The sequence below is a fragment of the Chiloscyllium punctatum genome, chromosome 38 (assembly GCF_047496795.1).
Source record: "Chiloscyllium punctatum isolate Juve2018m chromosome 38, sChiPun1.3, whole genome shotgun sequence".
NCBI classification, from domain to species: domain Eukaryota; kingdom Metazoa; phylum Chordata; class Chondrichthyes; order Orectolobiformes; family Hemiscylliidae; genus Chiloscyllium; species Chiloscyllium punctatum.
Genome location: NC_092776.1, coordinates 30,007,844 through 30,031,100, shown reverse-complemented (window position 1 = coordinate 30,031,100; position 23,257 = coordinate 30,007,844). Strand labels below are relative to the sequence as shown.

The 23,257-nt window shown below is 40.9% G+C and overlaps 1 protein-coding gene across 3 annotated transcripts in view; it reads left to right on the top strand.

The window, feature by feature from the left end:
• The window catches only part of LOC140463494 (uncharacterized), a 247,028-nt gene that overhangs the window by 39,045 nt on the left and 184,726 nt on the right, over positions 1–23,257 (top strand). For 2 of the 3 annotated variants that reach the window (XM_072557516.1, XM_072557517.1), the window contains exons 5-6: positions 13,767–13,995; positions 21,738–21,958. In XM_072557516.1, the coding sequence (XP_072413617.1) occupies positions 13,767–13,995; positions 21,738–21,958 (450 nt within the window). The remainder of the gene's footprint in view (positions 1–13,766; positions 13,996–21,737; positions 21,959–23,257) is intronic. The other variant, XM_072557518.1, reaches the window with a different exon arrangement.

Here is a 23,257-nt window from a genome sequence, read left to right as displayed (position 1 = left end):
AGAATGAACATTTAGGAGGAATGGGGAATACTGTTGTAATTTCATTAGAAATGTTTTGCAGGTGTCTGCTGGTTGTAGTTTATTATATTGCAAGAAAGATGAAAGAACAAGTTAGTTTTCCCCTCATGTTCAAAGTTTGTGAGAAGATTTGTAGCTCGGGTGCTTGTTGTTGTGGTTCTGTTCGCCAAGCTGGGAATTTGTGTTGTAGACATTTCGTCCTCTGTCTAGGTGACGTCCTCAGTGCTTGGGAGCCTCCTGTGAAGCGCTTCTGTGATCTTTCCTCCGCCATTTGTAGTGGTTTGAATCTGCTGCTTCCGGTTGTCAGTTCCAGCTTTCCGTTGCAGTGGTCGGTATATTGGGTCCAGGTCATTCCCCTCATGTTATATTCATCCTGACTCTATAGTTTGGTTCTAAGAGTGCACGTTCTGATAAATAGCTTTGTAGATGTAAAAGTTCCACTAATCCTTTATATTCCACCATCATATGTAGGTATGAAGATATTCTTCATTTAGTGTTAGACAAATGTAACGGAGTAAATATGTGAGTGCATAGCAAATACCTCACTTTATATTTCTTGCTGAAAAATATATAAAATTTAATTTATTAGCTGCTATACATGTGTTTTGTTGCCATTTAGCTGACAGAACTGCAGCAGTAGAATGATAATATAACAATGAAAGCCACACAAAAATTTGGAACACAAAGATGTATATGGGTCATAGTCCATCGTTCCTGTAAAGTTCATGTTTAATACAGAAGTCACATGAGAGTTAACCATGAGCTTTTCAACACATACTTCCTGTACCTCACATTGTTCTTTCTAATTGTTGGCAGACCCCCCTTCATGTCATCCTAAATACTCCTTTCCTGTTAGTTCTACATCTGTTTTTGTTGATCTGCTGGCTCCATTCATCCTGTTCCACTCTCTCTTCGTTCTTCTCAGTGACTCCACTCTTACTGGTTATCATGTCCTTTCCAAATCTGTCACTAGTTCTCAGACTTGCCAACATTTCTTGTTTGCTCTTGTTTGCTGTGCTATATCCATCATCTCCCAAAGCTTCTAATATCTGGTATCGATTTTGTCTGTTTCTAATGGTTGTTCTGTTTGCAAATCATCTAGTGTTGGATTACCTATTACTGCTTCTGATGGCTCTTAATTTACTGGTCCTACTCCAGTTCATAATGCCTCTAATGCTATTAATCCTGCTGCTATTCTTGGTGGTTTTTGAGTTGCTAATTCCCCTTTTTTGTCTTATGTTTCTGCTATCTTTCCCATTCCTGTTGATTTCCTGTTACAGATTCCTCCTTGGCATTTAATTCTGGCACTTTCTATCTTACTTCTCTCCTGTTCTCAAAATTATTTTGATTATTTCACTGCACATGCTCCCATAATCTGGGCAATCTGAATGCCAAACCATTTATATGAGTACTGAGTGACTGGCTGGGGATGGATTTAGGCTTCTGGGTTAGTTACTATGCAATATCTAGATATTCATTAAGTAAACTTACCAATTCATTGGGGAGCTTTTATAGCTTCCTTTAATTGAATGGTTTTTGCACATTGTGAAGTAGTATACAGTGAATAATATGTATATAGCATTATACTGTTCAAATTGAAAACTTCTATTCCTTATTGCATTTGTCACTAAAAATAGATAACCACATGTAATTAATATTTATGATATTGTTCTGCAAAACTAAAATAATACATATTTATAGCCTTTAGTCTTCTGGCTGAAACATCGAGAAAATTATTTATTCAGGAATTCCTTTGCCAGAACTGTGGACTAGTGATTCATAACATGTATTTATTGTTCTGATGTGAGCCAGTTAGGCTTTTTAACAGTTCTCTTCCCATTTAATGTTGTCTTTAATATGTTATACAGTTAGTTTGAGTTAGGTTTATTTTTTCAGATCTCTTAAAGCTGAAGACCTTACTTTACTGATTATCCAATAGCGCTGGATAAGATATTCCTCTACAAATAAAATAAAACATGCTTTTATATCATGCCTTTCACTATTACAGGATAGTCCAAAACACCTTGTAGTGATAAAGTCATTTGTAACTGTCGTTGGTATAATGTTGTCTCCTTAGTGTGGGGCCCTGAATGTTACTGAGCAGAGAAGGTGAACAACTAGATCCACATTGATACAATAACATAAATATGTAGAAAGATTAGAAGCTAAGAAAGCAACTAGCAATTAGGACCTAAAAGGTAATCTCTGGATTACTAACTATCTCACATGCCAGTGAGTATAGAAATAGGAGAAAAGAGGAAATGAATCCATGGCTGAAGAGATGGTGCAGGACAGAAGGTTTTAGATTCCAAGTATACAGATTTTGGTTTTGAAGCAGTTGCATCTAGAGTTGTAGGGATGTACAGCAGCTGTAAACAGACCCTTCGGTCCAACTTGGCAGTGCTGACCAGATATCCTAACCCTTCCTATTCATGTACCCATCCAGATGCCTTTTAAATGTTATAATTGTACCAGCCTCCACTACTTGCTCTGGCAGCTCATTCCAGATCAAGATCATCTTGTACCCTGAGGTAACCTTCTTCGCTGTCCACTACACCTCCAATGTTGGTGTCCTCTACAAACTTACTAACTATACCTCCTAGGTTCACATCCAAATCATTTGTATAAATGATGAAAAGCAGTAGACCCAGCACTGATCCTTGTGGCACACCACTGGTCACAGGCCTCCAGACTGAAAGGCAACCCTCCATCACCACCCTCTGTCTATGACCTTAGAACTAGACATTTGGATACAGAACTGTATCAATCTATGAAGATTGAATATGTTCCACCTAAAATGGCTTGTTTGTTTTGTTGAGGAAGGATTAAGCTAATGTAGGAGAGGTATGAACACCAGGATGTGCCATTAGAAAGGAGAAACATGACACATGAAGACTTGGGAGAGGCAGATTGTACTAAAGTAAGAAATAATAAATCTTCAGATAGGATCAGACTAACAGGGAATGCAGTTTACTTGGCATAAATGTAAGTACACAAAGTGTGCTAAATAAGGCTAGTGAGCTGCAGGTGGAGATAGCTAAATATGATGTCATGTTAATAATGGAGACCTGGCTCAAAAGAAGTACAGGACGAAGTCAAACGAGCCAGTGTGCCAAGGAGTGGCAGATTTAGATGTATGTGAAGTGTTGTATTTTGATAAGGCAAACTAGGTCAGAACTTATACAATTAATCGTAGGGTCCTGGGGACTGTTGCTGAACAAAGAAATCGAGGGGTGTAGGTACCTTGAAAGTTGAGTCACAGGTAAACAGGGTGGTAAAGAAGGTGTTTGGCACACTTGCCTTCGTTGGTCGGTGCATTGAGTATAGGAGTTGGGATGTCATGTTGTGGCTGTACAGGACATTGGTAAGGCCACTTTTAGAATACTTTATTCAGCTCTGGTTTCCCTGCTACAGGAAAGATGTTGTTATACTTTGAAAGATTTCAAAAAAGATTTACAAGGATGTCGGAAGGGTTGGAGGGTTTGAGCTATGGGAAGAAGCTGAATAAGCTGTGACATTTTCCCCTGAAGTATAAGATGCTGAGGGGTAACCTTATAGAGGTTCATATAATCATGAGGGGCATGGATAGGGTGAATTGCCAATGTCTTATTCCCATGGTAGGGGAGTCCAAAACTAGAGGGCATAGGTTTTAAGTGAGAGGGGAAATGTTTAAAAGGGACCTGAGGGTAAGGTTTTTTTTTCATGCAGAGGTTTGGAATGAGCTGCCAAAGGAAGTGTTGGAGGCTGGTACAATTACAACATTTAAATGGTATCTGGATTGGTACATGAATAGGAAGTATTTAGGAGAATATAGGCCAAATGCTGGCAAGTGGGACTAGACGTGTTGAACCAAAAGGTCTGTTTCCGTGCTGTACATCTCCATGACTATGACTGAGTGCTGAATATTGCTGGATAAAAGATGTTCAAGGAAGGTAAAGAAGGAAAAAAATGAGGCAGGATGTAAGTATTGATTAAGTAGAATGTTGTATTGCTGGGGAGACCAGACCTTCGAAGGGGATCAAGAACCCAAGTGCAAGTATGCTACAGGATGTACTCTATAGGCTCCCAAATAGTGGAGTAAATTTGGTACAGCAAAGTTGGTAGGAAATTAAGAGAAATGCAGGATCTAGAATAATGATGAGGAAATATATCCCAGGGAAAATAATCATATAAATTGGCCAAATGGCTAGATTGCGGTGTAGAATTATGTCATCAACATTGGTTTAGTCCTACATCCTGTGGTATCTCATGGAGTCTTGCCTCTTGCCTTGCCCCATACTTGAGGAAGACTGATGCCCTGAAGTTATAAGACCAACCGCCTTTCTCTCAAGCCATAGAGTCATGCAGCATGGAAACACACCCTTCAGTCCAACTTGTCCATGCTGACCAAGTTTCTCAACCTAAACTCATCCCATTTGCCTGCATTTTTCCCATATCCCTCTTAAACCTATCCTATTCATCAATCTGTCTTTTAAATGTTGTAACTACCTGTATCTATCACTTCCTCTGTCAGTTCATTCCACTTACAAACCACTCTCTGGGTGAAAACATAGTCCCTCAGGTCCTTTTAAATCTTTCTTCTCTCATCTTAAAAAATATGCCCTCTAGTTTTGAACTCCCCCACCCTACAGAAAAGACCTTTTGCTATTTACCTTATCTCCAATTTAATAATATCCTTCCAAATGCAGGACAACCAGAATTGTATTCTAAAAGTGGCCTCACCAATATCCTGTACAATCACAACATAACATCCCAACTCCTATATTCAGTGGTCTGAGCAGTGAAGGCAAACACCTTCTGTGCTACCCTGTCTATCTAGATTAAATTAGATTCCCTACAGTGTGGAAACAGGCTCTTCGGCCCAACCAGTCCACACTGACCCTCTAAAGAAAAACCCACCCAGACCCATTTCCCTCTGACTAATGCACCTAACACTATGGGCAATTTAGCATGACCAATTCACCTGGCCCGCACATCTTTAGACTGTGGGAGGAAACCCACACAGGCACAGGGAGAATGTGCAAACTCCACACAGACCAAGGCTAGAATCGAATCTGGGACCCTGGTGCTGTGAGGCAGCAGTGCTAACCACTGAGCCACTGTGCCGCAATTTTCAAAGAACTGTGCACTTGAATCCTGTTTAACGTCTTTCTGTTTAACGTCATTCCCGAGGGCCCTACCATTAACTGTAGAAGTCCTGCCTTTGTTCATCTTACCAAAATGCAACATCTCATATTTATCCAAATTAAACTTTGTCATTCTTCAGCCCGTTGGCTGAACTGATCAAGATTCCTTTGTAATCTTAGATAACCTTCTTCACTATCCACGATACAACTAATTTTAGTGTCATCTGCAATGTACTAACCATGTTTCCTAAATTCTCATCCAAATTGTTTATATAAATGACAAACCACAGTGGATCCAGCGCCAATCCTTGTGGAACACTGCTGGTCACAGTCTTGGAATCCAAAAAACAACCCTCCACCCCTACGCTCTGTCTCCTACCTTTGAGCCAGTTTGGTATCCAATTAGCAAGCTCTCCCTGGATCTCACGTAATCTAACTTTACTAACCAGTCTATCATGCAGAACCTTGACAAAGCTTTATCAAAGCCCATGTAGACAACATCTACTCCTCTGCCCTCATCTATCTTCTTCATCACATCCCCAAAAAGCTCAATCAGTTTTGTGAGACATGATTCTCCACACACAAAACCATTCTGATTATCCCTGATGGAGAAGGGATGTCGATGACTCTTAGTGGACAATGACTCAATTATCTTAACTATTACTGAGAAGAGAGAAATGCTGTCAAAGCTTTTCATCTTAGGCTCACCAGGGCAGATGCAAGAATGCAACAACAAAGGGAAAACAATTAACATTACATGAGAAAAGGATGCTGATCATTTGGCGGATCAATCCTGATTGGTCAAGACTTTGCCAAAGCGAATGCACCAGAGAGCCATGGTCCCCCATGCCTCTAATTGATTCACAAAGGCATAATGCATGTTACTTTATCTTGCACTAGACAAGACACTACGTATGAATATGTGTGGTTTCTAGCAAGCATAAGTGAACTGTGCTTTTGCCTCAGCTGATAATCTGAAATTCATATATCACATTACTTATTTGCATGGTGTGCAGAACATCATTTTGGTTTCACAGCAGCACCCTGTTACTGGAAAGTAGCACATATTTTGCTACTGTATAGTAACAGCACAATAATGATAGCTTCCACCTTTGCTCAAATATTTGAGGTACCTTACACTCTAGAATGATTTAAGGTAGACTGGGTACTTTTCAGGTCTAAAGGTGACAGCCTCAGGCTGATCTGTGAGTACTCAAGACATATGTTGAGCAGTGATCTCTAAGAGGTAGTCATCATCTCACAGGATAGCTTTGAGGTGCCTTATTTAAATTTCAAATTCAAGCTTACATGGTGAGCAAATTGTACAGGCTGTATTTACAAGTTTGCCAATACTTGCCAGTCTCATCATGCATGGAGCAATGAGATTAAGTTTCCCATTATCAAAAGTGTATGTTGACCAAAGAAGATAGACTTGTAATAATCAATAGTACAGAAGCCACAATGGATTTCTCAACTGGCATGTTAAAAAAAGAGCTGCTGACACTTTGGGGCAAATTGAGCATGCAACAGACTGCTTAAAGTATGAAAAGAGTACTTGAAGGTGACAGGACAGGTAAAATAGTTAAAAGGACATGAAATCTTGGGTTGTGGAAATAAAGCCATCGAGTGCAAAAGCAACTAAGTTCTGATGATCACTTATAAAGCATTGTTTTGGTCTCATGTGAAGTATTGGTTAAGTTCTGAGTCTTGTGTTTCTTTCAAGGGTAAAATACTTCAGTTATGAGGATAGATGGGATGCTCTGCTAAGAAAGGGTTGAGCGGACTCTTGATAGAAGTTATCTGAGGGATTGAATCTTACCATTTTTTGCTAAGTGTGAGATTTTTAGAGGGATTCTTGTTGTGAGACAAATCAGGAATTCTCACTACATTGTTCCAAACATGCCTCCTTGACTACCAACCTGCTCCTATTGTGTCCCTCACATCTGATTATATGCCCAGCTTACCACACATTCCAGAAACAATTGCTACTCAGCAAATATCTGGAAAAGGAGAAAATGAGGACTGCAGATGCTGGCGATCAGAGCTGAAAATGTGTTGCTGGAAAAGCCCAGCAGGTCAGGCAGCATCCAAGGAGCAGGAGAATTGACGTTTCGGGCATGAGCCCTTCTTCATTCCTGACCTGCTGCGCTTTTCCAGCAACACATTTTCAGCAAATACCTGGAAAAGGATGGCATCCTTTATACCTGCTCCATCATTTGGTTGAAAACACTTATTCATATAGTGAGACATGCTGTATCAAATCTCGAAGGTCATGTCTACATCATTCATTCAGCTCAGCATGCACAGCAATTTGCTGAAGGTAGCACATTACATCAAAACAGAGTACCTGCTGCACTCATACCCTCTTCCCATCCCAGAGCCACAATAAGCATTCAACTTCTCATTGTATTCACCTCCCACAGCGTACTTGGATGGTTATTGGTTCATTTTTGGCTCACCTTGGTCTCTTTTTAAGTCATTGCTGCTAAAATGAGGATTATTGAGATGCCAATATTCAATTTGCAAGCACTAGAGGCATGGTGAAAATTGCATTTGATCAGCATTTGCATCCTATGCACTTTCAGTCTGCATGCATTGCAAATGGATGATGAACTGATTAAATATCACTGGGACTTGCAATTGCTTGCTTCATGTATTTGCACCTTCAATATCCAATCGTTCAGCAGACATAGCTCCCATGCTTTCACCCACTCTGGGCTTTGTCTCAGCCATTTCACATGTAAAGAATATCAAATGAGTGCAGGTTGGGGTGAATATCATCAGTACGGATATTGCCTGGTCGCCAGGAACTCTCTATGACTGCTTTTATCCTGCACTATTCTGATAACTCATTACCACCCAATGTGGATACTCATTATTTTACACTTCACCTTCAACAGTTCTCTACATGCTCTGAGTCCTGTCGTTCCACTTTAATTACGCCCGCTCCAGTCTTTTAAATTTCCAATGTGGAGGCCACAGTATTTACAGTGTGTCTGTGATAGGAAGGGTATTGGAGCACTCCTTTCTTGATCACGTGGGGTGGTCACTCAGATGTCATGACATTATACCATGTTGCTGCTCACGCTGAGCCTGAATGTAGATAGATGATGGTATCAGGATGCAGCGTATTTCCCTACATCAACAGGGTTTGCCACCAATGAAAGTTGTGAGATCTGCGAACCTCTTTCAATTCTTATGTTTCCATTTTAGGTAATTTTCACCTGTCATTGGTGACATGTTGGTCACTGTGGATGCCTTCCTCAGAAGGCAGAGAGGGATGTAGTGTACTAGTGTTGATGGGCAAGGCTTGGAGCAGCACCAATCTCTTGCGGAGGATGAAGAACATGCAGGTTTGGGAGGGATTGCCACATGAGGTGTGTGGAAGGTCCAGAGTTTTCTGACCCCATCTCCCATTTCCTAGAGATAAGCAAGGCACAGACACAGACTCTCTATGTCCTGAGCCACTGTGACAGACCTTTACCAGATGCCCGAGGAGAAGCTGAGGTTTGTAGGAGTGGGAGGTCATCCTCTCCCAGTAGCTATGAAGGTGACAGCTGCTTTGAACTCCTTTGCAACTGGCTCCATCTGTGGTATGTAGGGTGACCTATGAGGGATCTCTCGTCATACACTTATAAATGCATCAGAACAGTGACTGATGCCATCTATGCATATTTATACCATTTCATTTTATTTTCCTATGATGTAATCAGTGCTACAACCTGGGCAGTAGGATTCAGGACCAGATGGCTTCTCCTGTGTGCAGGGTGCCACTGACTGTACACTGCACTAAGATGGGCATACCACAATGCTGTGGACTTCATCCACAAGAGAAGGTTCCATATGATTACTTTTCAGGTTATCTGTGATAACTGTTAGCATTTCATGCACATATTGCCTATATCCTGCACTTGGGGCAAGCACTTTCCAAGACAAGGGCTATACCCTATTATCGTGGCTCATGACACCATTGCACAATCCCCTGACTTATCCAGGGCACAGATTTAATGTCACCCATACTTTGACCAAGGCCATGGTAAAACTTTGGATCAACCTGTTGAAGATGTCATTCTAATGCTTGGGTCAGTCTTGGGGGGGACCTCCAGTATAATCAGAATAGTCTGGGAAGCAATCTGCAGCATCATCCTTCTGTGCACTGCTCTGCACAATTGAAGCTAGCAACAAGGCAGTGTGCTGGATACTGAAGAACTGGGATATGGCTGCAGAATTCTTAGGAGAAGGAGGACAAGGATGTTGGGTGGGAGAGTGGGGGGTTTTGAAAGCTATTGTTATCCATGGCAGAGCTTTGGTGTGTTGGATACGTTAAGCCTGATGATAGAATGTGGGGAAATAGATGGTGACATCTTGAAAAATATCCATATTACGGAGGAGGAAGTGCTGGATGTCTTGAAAGCATAAAAGTCGATAAATCCCCACACCTGATCAGGCATAACCTAGAACTCTGTAGGAAGCTAGGGAAGTAATTGCTGGGCCTCTTGCTGAAATATTTGTATCATCGATATTCACAAATGAGATGCCATAAGGCTGGAGGTTGGCTAACGTGGTACCACTATTTAAGAAAGTTGGTAAGGACAAGCCAGGGAACTATAAACCGGTGAGCCTGACATCAGTGGTGGGCAATTTGTTGGTGGGAATCCAGTGGGACAGGATGTACATGTATTTCGAAAGGCAAGGACTGATTAGGGATAGTCACCATGGCTTTGTGCATGGGAAATCATGTCTCACAAACTTGATGAGTTTTTTTAAAAAAGTAACAAAGAGGATTGATGAGGGTAGAGTGATAGACCTGATCTATATGGACTTAGTAATGCGTTCGACAAGGTTCCCCACGGGAGACTGGTTAGCAAGATTAGGTCTCATGGAATATAGAGAGAATTAGCCAATTGGAAACAAAACTGGCTCGGTGCTGGTGAAGGGTTGTTTTTCAGACTGGAGGCCTGTGACCAGTGATGTGCCACAAGGATTGGTGCTGGGTCCACTATTTTTCATTATTTATATAAATGATTTGGTTGTGAGCATAAGAGGTATAGTTAGTAAGTTTGCAAATGACATCATGATTGGAGGTGTAGTGGACAGCGAAGAAGGTTACCTCTGATTACAACGGGATCTTGATCTTGGGCAGTGGGCTGAGGAGTGGCAGAGGGATTTTAATTTAGATAAATGCGAGATGCTGCATTTTGGGAAAGCAAATCTTAGCAGGACTTCTACAGTTAATGGTAAGGTTCTAGCAGGTGTTGCTGAACAAAGAAAACTTGGAGTGCAGGTTCATAGCTCCTTGAAAATAGAGTCGCAGATTGAGTACAGGAGTTGAGAGGTCATGTTGAGGCTGTGCCTCATTGGTTAGGTCACTGTTGGACTATTGCGTGCAGTTCTGGTCGCCTTCCATTCAGAAGGATGATGTGAAACTTGAAAGGTTCAGAAAAGATTTATTGGGATGTTGCCAAGGTTGGAGGATTTGCACTATAGGGAGAGGTTGAATAGGTAGGGCTGTTTCCCTGGAGTGTCAAAGGTTGAGAGCTGACCTTCTAGAAGTTTATAAAATCATGAGGATAGCGTAAATAGACAAGGTCTTTTTCCTGGAGTCAGAGAGACCAGAACGAGAGGGTTTAGGTTTAGGGTGAAAGGGGAAAGATATTCCATGCTGTACATCTCTATGACTCTATGACAACTTTTTCACACAGAGGGTTGTGCGTGTGTGGAATGGACTGCCAGAGGAAGTGTTGAAGGCTAGAACAATTGCACCATTTAAGAGGCATCTGGATGAATATATGAATAGGAAGGGTTTGAAAGGAAGGTGGTCCAAGTGCTGGCAGGTGGGACTAGATTGGGTTGGGATATCTGGTTGGCCTGGGCGAGTTTGGACCGAAGGGTATGTTTCCATGCTGTACATCTCTATGACTCTTAAAAACTGAAATTGATGGAGAAACTCAGCAAGTGTGCCAGCATCTATGGAGAGAAAGCAGTGTCAATGTATCTGGTTCTATAACCTTCCTTCAGAGCTCAAGAAGAACTCAGTTCTGAAAAAGAGTAACTGCATCCTAAACATTGACTCTTTTTTCTGTCTGCAGATGCTGCCCGACCTGCTGAATTTCTCCAGCAATTTAAGTTTTCGTTTCAGACTTCCAGCATCCACAGTTCTTTTTTTTTTATTTTGATAAACCTTCCAGAATCCTTTTGATATCAATAGCTGAGAGTTGGGTGCAGCAGAAATCATGGATTGTTCATTGCTCATGATGCCATATTCTGATTTACATTGTGGGGACGAAACTCAGCCTCTATTGGTTTGTTTTGTTCCCTTTTACAGTCTGTAAACAAAAGCTTATATTTAGATTTGTCTAATTGCTTGTATGTATGTTATGTTCCCCTCCTGGACAATGGCAGGCTGCGGGTCCAAAATGGCATTGGATGAGGACAATGCTGACTTAGAGGATGTTTAGATGGGATGTTGCTCCAGACAAGTAAAGTATATGGCCTGGTTAAACTGTAACAAGGGTGGAAGAATGGGATTGTATGTGTGAGGTAGTGTCAGTGTGCTGTTTATGTGCTGTATATTTGTGGCTGCTATGTTATGATGTTGCCAGTGAGGAGTAACGCTGGATTGCCAACCCGTGTCTGAGCATACAACAGCTTTTCAAAAGCTGAGATGCCGGTCTTTTGGCAGCTATCTGTGAGTGATGTGTTTTGAGAATGGTGTGTGGTAAGATAGAGCCTGAATATGACATGAATACCCACAAGGGCAGGGTAGGTTGTTGATGTTACAAAATTGGTAAGGTATGGTGAGAAAACCTGCTTGACATCATGGTGAAAAGCCCTCCACAAAACCTGCTACAAACTTGGACTTAGCAAAAACAAAACATAACATTCAGCTTTGAAACTGTACGTCCAGAAATACAATATCTCGCCAAATACATGCAAAAGTTAAAAGAACATGTCAGAAGTCAGAGATACTGCAACAAGTAAATCACCTTCCAACTCACCTGTACACCGTTGACAAGACGTAAGTCAGAAATGTGATGGAATACTCCCTATTTTCCAGATGAGTGCAACTCCAACACTCAAGAAGCTTAAAACCATCCAGGACAAAGCAGCCTACTTAATGGGCACCACATCCATAAACATCCACTCCCTCCATCACTGACGCTCAGTTGCAGCAATGTGTCCTATCTACAAGATGCATACAAACGTTCACCACAGATGCTTGGATAACATCTTTCAAACCCACGACCACTACTATCTAGAAAGACAAGGGCAACAGATACATGGGGTTACCACCACCTGAAAGTTCTTCTCCAAGCCACTCATCATCCTGACTTGTAAATATATCACTGTCCCTTAAGTATTACTGGATCAAAGTCCTGGAATTCCATCCCTCACGACATTGTGGTTCGACCTACAGCACACAAACTGCAGCAGTTCAAGATGTCAGCTCATTATCACCTTCTCAAAAAGGATGGACAATAAATGTTAGCTTGACCAGCAATGCCCATGTCCCAGGAGTAAATACAAGAGAAATCCAGTTTCTGCACACCAAACTGCCACAAACAATAATGTGATAATAACCAGATGTCTTTTCTTTTGTGATAATAAGCGAAGATTCAGTATTGTACAATACACTGAAGATAACTTGTGCACTTTTTCAAAATAACACTGAGATATTCAACATGCATCTGTCATAACATCTTATCTGAAAGACAGCAACTACAACAGTCCCTTTGTACTATGCTGGAGTGCCAGCCTTGGGTCTTGTAGGCAGATCTTTAGAAAAGGACTTGAACCCATAACTCTTCTGATTCAAGTTAGCAGCTGAGGTGTGGCTTACATTTAAAAGCATGACTGGTTTAAGGTTTTTAAATTGGTCTCATCTTATTGTTGTCTTCTTATTGCTCATCAAAATGGGAGTAGTTAGTGCTGAAACTTGAACACTGTGGTAACTTAATGTGGCCAATGTCGTCATCAGGAAATTCCAGATCAGATATGGTATACTTAGTTGCAACATTAAGATTATACTCGAAGAAAGTGCTTTAATGCTAACTCTAGGAGTAAGAACAGGACATTTCATTTACTGAATGTATTATAACTTCTGAATTAAACTGCTATTTTTGTGTCTACCAAGGATAGTGTTGTGCTATTTTGTGGACTGCCATGAGGAACGGGATTGAGACTGCCCAAATTCATGTTTTATGTTGGAATGTTGAGGCTGACAATTTTTTTTTGCCATAAACTTGAGTTGGAAGCAAACTTAGTTCTCTAACCTTTTTAATTCATTGAACCACATTGTCACGTGTAGGCTAGACGATGTAATGATGGCAGTTCCCTTCCCTAAAAGACATTAGTGAACCAGATGGGCTTTTCTAACAATTAACAGTGTTCATCATCAGATTCTTAATTCCAGATTTTTAATGAACGCATATTCTATGGCCTGTCATGGCAGGATTTGAACCTGGGTCCCAAGAATATTTCCTGGATCTTTGGATTAATAGTTGAGCAATAATAGTGCTCGGCCATCATGTATTAATTATCCTTTTTTTGATAGTTCATTGTATTCTTTTATAATCTAAATGTTCCCAATACTTACTTAACTCTTCTCACTATACTCTATAGACCAAAACATTGAATTTGTGGAATCACTTGATGAAAAATGGTGTGTGTCTTCGCCAGAGTGTCTTCTTCCCGCGAGTAGTCCTTCTGAATCCTGTCTGTGAATTAGACCCAGAAGTATCACAGATAAATGAGGTCATATCTCCATGCAGTGTTGAATCCTTTACTTGTTCTTTCAAGCAAGGGTTTACGTCATGGATCACCAATACCTTTACTCCACATTGGCTATCTGGTGAGTACTGAAGTGGGATTCATATGTAATATTTCCACAGAGCAACTTAGAACCCTAATATTCTTTACAAAATGTATTATACATAGAAATGAGTAGTGCTTTTTGAAGGCCAGGAATTGATCTTCTTGTCTCATAAATGTGAATACTACTGTCAATATTTTCAATGTCACATAAAACAGCTGCAAATTTTCATTTTTGAAATACTTTGAAATTTGAATAGGAAGCCTTGACAATTTCCTTATGGAATTTATAGAAGATGATTATCTTAAATATCCAAATCCTGAAATATAAGAATATCTTTTAATAATGGCAATAAACATAAATTGAAATTAATTTGTGTGATTATATATCCATTGTGTGAGGTAGACCTCAAGGTGAAGACAATGTAGGAAAAAAGGAAATAGGAGCAGGAGTAAGCCATTTGTCCCCTCAAGCCTGCTCCTTCATTCATTATGATCATGACTGATGATCAAGTTCAATACCCTAATCCTGTCCTCCCACCATATTCCTTGGACCCTTTAGCCATAAAAGCTATATCCACCTCCTTCTTGAAAATACAATATTTTGGCCTCACCCACTTTCTATAGTAATGAATTTCTCAATTCACCATTCTCAGGGTGAAGAAATGTTTCCTTGTCTCAGTCTTATAAGGTTTAACCCTTATCATTAAACTATAACCCCTAGTTCTGGACATCCCACCATCGGGAACGTCTTCCTTGCATCTATCCTGTATAATCCTGTTTGAATTTTATCGGTGTCTACGGTGTCGCTCCTCATTCTGTTTACCTCCAATTGTATCGATTCAATCGCTCATATATCAGTCACACCATCCCAGGAATCGGTCCGGTAAATCTACCCTTGACTCCATCTACATACAGCAAGAACATCCTTCCCCAGATAAGGAGACCAAAATTGCACATAGTATGGTGTGGTCTCACCAATGCCCTGTATAATTTCAGCGAGATATCCTTATTGTCGCACTCGAATCCTCTCACTATGAAAGCCAAGATATGCTTTGTCTTCTTTACTGCCTGCTGCATTTGCACGCTTATTTTCAGCACTTGTACACGAAGACATTTCGCTGCCTCAGTTTATAGCCATTCAAATAATAGCCTGTTTTTCTGTTTTTGCTATTAACATGGATAACCTCCTATTTCTATACACTGCACCGTATCTGTCATTCATTTGAACACACAGTTGGTTCAAATCACACTGATACATCTGTGCCTCCTTCTCATCGCTCACCCTTCCATCCAACTTTGTGTCATCTACAAATTTGAGATGTTACACTTAGTTCCCTCATCTAAGTCTTTAACATATATTGTAAACAGTTGGGGCCTTAGTACTGACACCAGCAGTACCCTATTAGCCTCTGCTTGCCATTCAGAAAAAAACCCATTTATTCTTACTCTTTGTTTTCTGTCTGCTAACTGATTTTCAATTAATCTAAATACACCACCCCCAATTCCATGCACTTTAATTTTAGTCTCTTATGTGAGATTTTCTCAAAAGCCTTGCATCGGAGGCTGAGGGAACACGGATAGGGTAAATAGACAAAGTCTTTTCCCTGATTTGGGGGAGTCCAAAACTAAAGGTGGGCAGCACGGTGGCACAGTGGTTAACACTGCTGTCTCACAGCGCTAGAGACCCAGGTTCAATTCCCGGCTCAGGCGACTGACTGTGTGGAGTTTGCACATTCTCCCCATGTCTGTGTGGGTTTCCCCCGGGCGCTCCGGTTTCCTCCCACAGTCCAAAAATGTGCAGGTTAGGTGAATTAGCCATGCTAAATTGCCCGTAGTATTAGGTGAAGGGATAAATGTAGGGGAATGGTTGTGGGTGGGTTGCTCTTCGGCGATTTGATGTGGACTTGTTGAGCCGAAGGGCCTGTTTCCACACTGTAAGTAATCTAAAGGGCAGAGGTTTAGGGTGAGAGAGGAAAGATTTAAAAGGGACCTAACGGACAACTTTTTCACACAAAAAGTGGTACGTGTATGGAATGAGCTGCCAGAGGAAGTGGTGGAGGCAATTACAACATGTAAAAGTCATCTGGATGGGTATATGATTGAAGATTGTCCTCGCCTGCTTTGGGAAACAAGAAATGTGATTGCTTCGCCGTTTGCGAAGATCTTTGCATCCTCCTCTCCACCAGAGTCGTACCTGAGGACTGGAGGGAGGCAAATGTAATTCCTCTCTTCAAGAAAGGAAATAGGGAAATCCCCGGCAATTAAAGACCAGTCGGTCTCACGTCTGTCATCTGCAAGGTGTTAGAAAGGATTCTGAGGGATAGGATTTATGACCATCTGGAAGAGCATGGCTTGATTAAATGCAGTCAGCATGGCTTTGTGAGGGGGCAGGTCATGCCTCACAAATCTTATTGAGTTCTTTGAGGATGTTACTAGACAAGTTGATGAGGGTTGAGTGGTGGATGTGGTGTATATGGACTTCAGCAAGGCATTTGATAAGGTCCCCCATGGTAGGCTCATTCAGAAAGTCAGGAGGAATGGGATACAGGGAAATTTATCTGTCTAGATACAGAATTGGCTGGTCGACAGAAGACAGCGAGTGGTAGTGGAAGGAAAGTACTGGAAGCCTGGAAGTCAGTGATGAATGGTGTTCTACAGGGCTCTGTTCTTGGGCCTCTACTCTTTGTAATTTTTATTAATGACTTGGATGAGGAGATTGAAGGATAGGTTAGCAAGTTTGCAGATGACACAAAGGTTGGAGGTATCATTGACAGTATAGAGGACTGTTGTAGGCTGCAGCATGACATAGACAGGATGCAGAGATGGGCTGAGAGGTGGCAGATGGAGTTCAACCTGGATAAATGCGAAGTGATGCATTTTGGAAGGTCGTACTTGAAAGTTGAGTACAGGATTAAAGACAGGATTCTTGGCAGTGTGGAGGAACAGCGGGATCTTGGTGTGCAGGTACATAGTTCCCTTAATATTGCCACCCAAGTGGACAGGGTTGTTAAGAAAGCATATGGTGTTTTGGCTTTCATTAACAGAGAGATTGAGTTTAAGAGCCGTGAGATCTTGTTGCAGCTCTATAAAACTTTGGTTAGACTGCACTTGGAATACTGTGTCCACTTCTGGTCGCCCTATTAAAGGAAAGATGTGGATGCTTTGGAGAGGGTTCAGAGGAGGTTTACCAGGATGCTGCCTGGAATGGAGGGCTTATCCTACGAAGAGAGGTTGACTGAGCTCAGACTTTTTTCATTGGAAAAAAGAAGGAAGAGAGGGGACCTAATTGAGGTGTACAAGATAATGAGAGGCATAGATAGAGTTAATAGCCAGAGACTTTTTCCCAGGGCAGAAATTGTTAACATGAGGGGTCATAGTTTTAAGCTGTTTGGCGGAAAGTATAGAGGGGATGTCAGATACGGGTTCTTTACGCAGAGAGTTGTGAGCGCATGGAATGCGTTGCCAGCAGCAGTTGTGGAAGCAAGGTCATTGGGGATATTTAAGAGACTGCTGGACATGCATATGGTCACAGAAATTTGAGGGTTCGTACATTAGGCTTACCTTACATGAGGATCAATGGTCGGCAGAACATCCTGGGCTGAAGGGCCTGTTCTGTGCTGTACTGTTCTATGTTCTCTATGTTCTATGAATAGAAAGGGTTTAGAGGGATGTGGGCCAAGTGCTGGGAAATAGAAGTAGATTAGTTTAGGATATCTGGTCAACTTGGACGAGTTGGACCCAAGGATGTGTTTCCATGCTGTACATTTCTATGACTCTAAATCACGTCCATTGGCTCTCCCTGATTAATTAGGGGTAGCACATTGGCTCAATGGTTAGCACTGCTGCCTCACTGTACCAGGGGCCCAGGTTCAATTCAGGTGACTGTCTGTGTGGAATTTGCTCAATCTCCCTGTGTCTGTGTGGGTTTCCTGCAGGTGCTCTGGTTTCCTCCTATCGCCCACAGATGTGCAGGTTAGGTGGATTGACCATGCTAAATTGCCAATAGTGTCCAGGAATGTGCAGGCTAAGTGGATTAGCCATGGGGAATGCAGCAATAGGGATCTGAGTGGGTTGCTCTTCACAGGTCAGTGTGGACTTGATGGGCTGAGTGGCTTGCCTCTACACTATTGGGATTCTGTGATTCTAGTTTTACCCTCAAAGAATTCCCATAATTTGTCAAGTATGATTTTGCTTTTGTAAATTATGCAGACTGTGTCTGATTCTACTGCTGTTTTCTAGATGCTCTGCTATAAAACCTTGATAGGGGACTCTAGCATCTGCCCCACTACTGATATCAGACTCACTGATCTATAATTTCTTGTTTTCTCTCAACCTCCCTTTTTAAATAGTGATATAGTAGCTACTTCCCAAATCTGTAGGAACAGGTCCATAGTCTGTAGAATCTTGGAAGACGACCACCAATGCATTCACTGTTTCTCTGATGCTTGCTCATGGCAAAATCCTGTGTGTAAATTCTTTTAGATTAGGCAGGTAATTGCACTGTAGTTACCACACAGTTTGGCCAAATTATGACACACCTTCTCGAGCCATAAAAACCTAACATGATAACATCTAAAGCATTTGGCCCATGGGTTGAGATTATTGCACCATAAGACCGTCTATCATCTATGTGCTTATCTGCGTCTTAGTCTTCATTAGCCTTTTTTATAACATTTGATTGAACATGATTATTAGAACATATTCAGTCACTAAATTAAATTTGAAAATATTGTTGCTCTCAGTTTGATAAGCATCCATTACTTGTACCCTGTATACCACCTTCTCATATTTGCCTTAAAATCTTTAGAGCAACAGTACATGCAGACTCATTTTCATTACATCCCTGAATAATTTCAGGGACAGGTACAATTTTATTGTTAGTTGCTCAGTACAAGGCCCATCCCAGTTGTCAATTTTTGAGACTAACTATGGAGGGAAGCTTGCAATGGGGTGGTACTTTCTGCTTTTCCATCCAAATAAGTTCTCAGCTTATTATCCATTCACATCCAGGTAAAATGCCAGATTTTATAGACAGAAATTCCTGAATGCCACTGGCATCTTCCGGGGTCCAACATCTGGGCATCAAGTTTAAAGGCACCTGACAGCACTGTGCTCTCTACTGTATCCTGAACAGCAAACCCAACTATCCCATAGTATTCTCAGAAACACCATCTGAAAATACAGTATCAGTTTCCATGTGTATTCTGATGAGAGCCAGCACTATCTTGCCATCACCTCTCTCAACTTTTCTATTGCAAAATTGTCATATTGCTTGTCCAATATCCAGTGATGGAAAGGCAGAAAAATCCACCATCCAAATGTTGGAAGACCAAAGCCATTGTCCATATCACTGCCACAAATATAGTTCCCTAACCATTGACTGTCGGCTATTCAAACAAATTTGGTATCACAACATTTCAACCTTTCGTCCATCATGCCTGAATGTGGCTATTCTTACCAATCTCTACCCTTCCAAATCCTGTCTGCCAGTACTGATCCAGTTGATTGAGATTCTGACAGCAGATGAGCTCCTACATCTCCCTGTAGAATGACTGCTTAGTTGTGAAAGAGTCATTTGCCATTCAGGAAATTATTGCTGATGATGGCATTAAATTTATAACCTTGCCAGTAACCTTACTGAGGTGTTAGATATTTATCTCCAAGATGAAGCCTCCCTAATTCTCCAAAATTGGAAGTAATGTGCATGAGACTTAGTGGAAGATATGTGCATTGGCACAGATACAGTGAGGCAAAATCACAATGAGGATAGTGTGGCACTTACCCTGGCCAAATGGAGAAGGTAATTCACCTTTTTTCTGAATTGCTGGCCATTTCTTCCCACCCTGGAGAGACACTGACTCGGGTGGCAACCTCAGACCAGACTGGCAGGGTCTGATGGCATGGTCAGTGTGGATCCTCCAGGAAGAGGACATGTTTCATGCTATCTCATCCACCAGGACAGTAGATCCTACTCAGGGAAAGGTGTTGCCATCTTCCTCTTCCCTGACTTCTTCAGACTCTGTCCCTCAATCAGACATCGGCTTCGGAATGCCAGTGCTTACCTGGTTGCACAGTGGCATTTTAAAAATGTTACCATCGTGATGGAAGCCAATGTTTTGGTGGATATCTGTAGATTGCATTTCCATCCAATGGCAGGTTGGTTCAGAATCAGCCCATGATAAGTTGGAGTGGAAATCAGACATCAGGGATGATTATTGAGGCAAATTTGGTAAGATAAAACGAGAACATTTGCTATGTCATGTGGTGAGAAATCCTCCAAAAAGCACAACATAATTTAGACTTCGCCGATAAAATTAAAGTTCAACCTAAAGTCTAACGATACCCATCTATACCTCACCAACACCTCTCTCTTAATGTCGCTAATGATGCAAAATTATCGTACTGTTTTTCCAGCATCCAAGACTGAATTGCAGAAATTTACACCATATAAATGTTGGGATACCAAACCCATTATCTGCATCTTTGTCACAAATTTAGTTCCCTAAACATAAACCACAGCTGTCTGCACCTGAACCTCACTTACTCAAACTGTTAACTTTGTTTCTGTCTCTCTAAATGCTCCTAGGCCTTCTGAGTTTCTCCAACACTTCCTGTATTATCCATTGTTCCCACTTTTGGTGTCATATTTGATAAGATGAGCGTCTAACTATATATATCACTAACATAGCATATTTCTGCTTCCCTAATGTCATCCAACTCCCTCCCTATCTCAGCTCAGCTACCCCATTCCTCATCCATACATTTGTGGACTTTACCAATCCTGTCCACACTTGACAGTCTCGCAAATTGTACTCCCTGTAAATTTGAGGTCAACCAACCTCGTCTTAACTCACAAGTGCTGTTCACCTCTCACCCTATCCTTATTGTCTGAGTGTATCTTCTGATTAAAGAACGGCTCAATTCTAAACTTCTTATCCTTGTTTTCAAATCGATCCTTGGATTGGCCTCATTCTTATCTCTATAATCTTCTTCAACTCTACAGTCCTTTAAGATAACTGCACATTTCTTGAGCATCCCGTATTTTAATTGTGCCACCACTGACTTCTTTCAGCTTCCAATACCTTTAAGTTTGGTATTCTCTTCCTAAATCTGTCTGCCTTGTGTATTCTTTCCACAATCTTTAAAACCTACTGCCATAAACAAACTATTGGTCATCGACTATTTGTTTTTGTGGTTAGGTGTCAGATTTTGTTTTATAACACTGACATGCCTTGAAATGCTTTACAGTATGAAAGACACCAAGAATGTTAACGTTGTTGTATGTAGTGTTTGAGAAAATGTGAAAAGCACCGTATTACTGGTTTACTATCTCACAAATACATGCTTGACAATGTTATATCAACTCTCTTAGCATGAGCTTTTAGTATATATAAATCTATAAATAAGACATAGTTTGTTCAATTCACCACATAGTCATTCAGAAAACAGATGATGTGTTAGATTTCATTACACAAAACACCACAATCTGAGTAGAAATGTTTGGAGACAGCTGCAACATTAAAGTAAATGATCTTAGTTTCAGCACAAGTCTCATTATAATATGTATTTCCTAAACAGCAAGGGTGTACTATATCAGGTAATTTAGGAAGGCTGCACAAAATGATGCATGTTCAAAATTATCCAGAAAAACAGCAATTGGGTTTCAGATAGGGATTATGAAATTTTATTTCAACAAATAAATTTTAGAAAAAAGATTTCTTTGTTTCTTTTTCATAATATTAAAAAAAGACTATATAATTTTTTTCAATTCATGTTCAGGTCATTTATCATTCCGCCACATTACTGATTTAACAAGAGCACTTGGTAAAATCGGCACGTGGGATATTTTGGACCTGCATGGTGGACAACGGTTGATAGGCGACTACCGTGGTTGTTTACATATAGCACTGAATCGAGAAGAAGCTGATGAACTTGAATTTTCATATCCCAGGAATTTGACTGTTGGATATCTCTGGGCTCTTGTGGGTTATTCACCACAGGTAAGCCTTCAAATTACTTATGTGTTGCATGTTAAAATGTTTCTGTCTTGACATGATGCCCAGGATAAAGCAGGAAACAAATATATGACCATAATATGCAGCAGCAGAATTAGGCCATTGACCTGTTGAGTCTGTGTTACCATTTGCTGATGGGTGGTATGCTTCTTAACCTCATACTCCACCCGCTTCTGTGATCCCAATACTAATCAAAAGCCTATCTATCTCTGTTTTAAATATACCCAATGACTTGACCTCCACAGACTAGTGTAACAACAGATACACCACCCTCTGGCTGAAGAAATTCCTACTCATCTCAGTTCTAAAGGATCATGACTTCACTGTGCCCATGAGTCTTAGTGTCCCATACTAGTGGAAACATCTTCTCCACATCCACACAATCCAAACCTGTCAGTATTCTATTTCATTGAGATCCCCCTCATTCCTCTAAACTCCATCGAGAATATCCCCAAAGATCTCAATTGCTCCTCATATGACAAGCCCTTCATTCCCAAGGTCATTCCTCTGAACCTTCTCTGGACTCCCTCCAAGGCTAGCTCATTCTTCCTTAGATATGAAGCCCAAAATAGCTCACAATATTCCAAATGCGGTCTGACCAGAACATTATACAGCTTCTCGATGTGTTTGTTGATAGAGTTCCAGTTGAAATGCCATGCTTCCTTACCTGTATGTATCTACATACAGATAAGGAAGGACACCACTTTGACTGGGACAACACATCCACCCTAGGACAAGCCAAGCAAAGACACGCACAAGAATTCCTAGATGCATGGCATTCCAACCGAAACTCAACAAACACATTGAGTTAGACCCCATCTACCACCCCCGAGAAAAGGAACAGGAAGTAACTTCACCACAGGAAATAACATCACCACAGGAAATGGCATCACCAACCCAAAGAAACCCAAACATATAATAGAAAGCAGGAATTTTCAGCATTGCTTCGCCTGAGGCCCACTGAAGATGTTACCTAGTAGGGTAATGAAACCTCTGGAAATGAATCTTCCTGCTCAGCGAGCAAACTTACACCCATACTATACTTTGTTTTGAAATAAGGATATTAGTAATATAATACATATAATTGTTACATTAACTTCCTCTGTCATAAAATAATGTGAACAGAATAAATCTTTGAACTACAACTTCATGTACATTCTATATTTGTTATTACCCCAGATAAAAAATGAATTACGTGCATTGATATATTTTAAATTGTTGATATGTTTCCCTTAGACATGCCACTGGTAACTTCTTAAAAGTAAACAGCTAAACTGCAAAGCT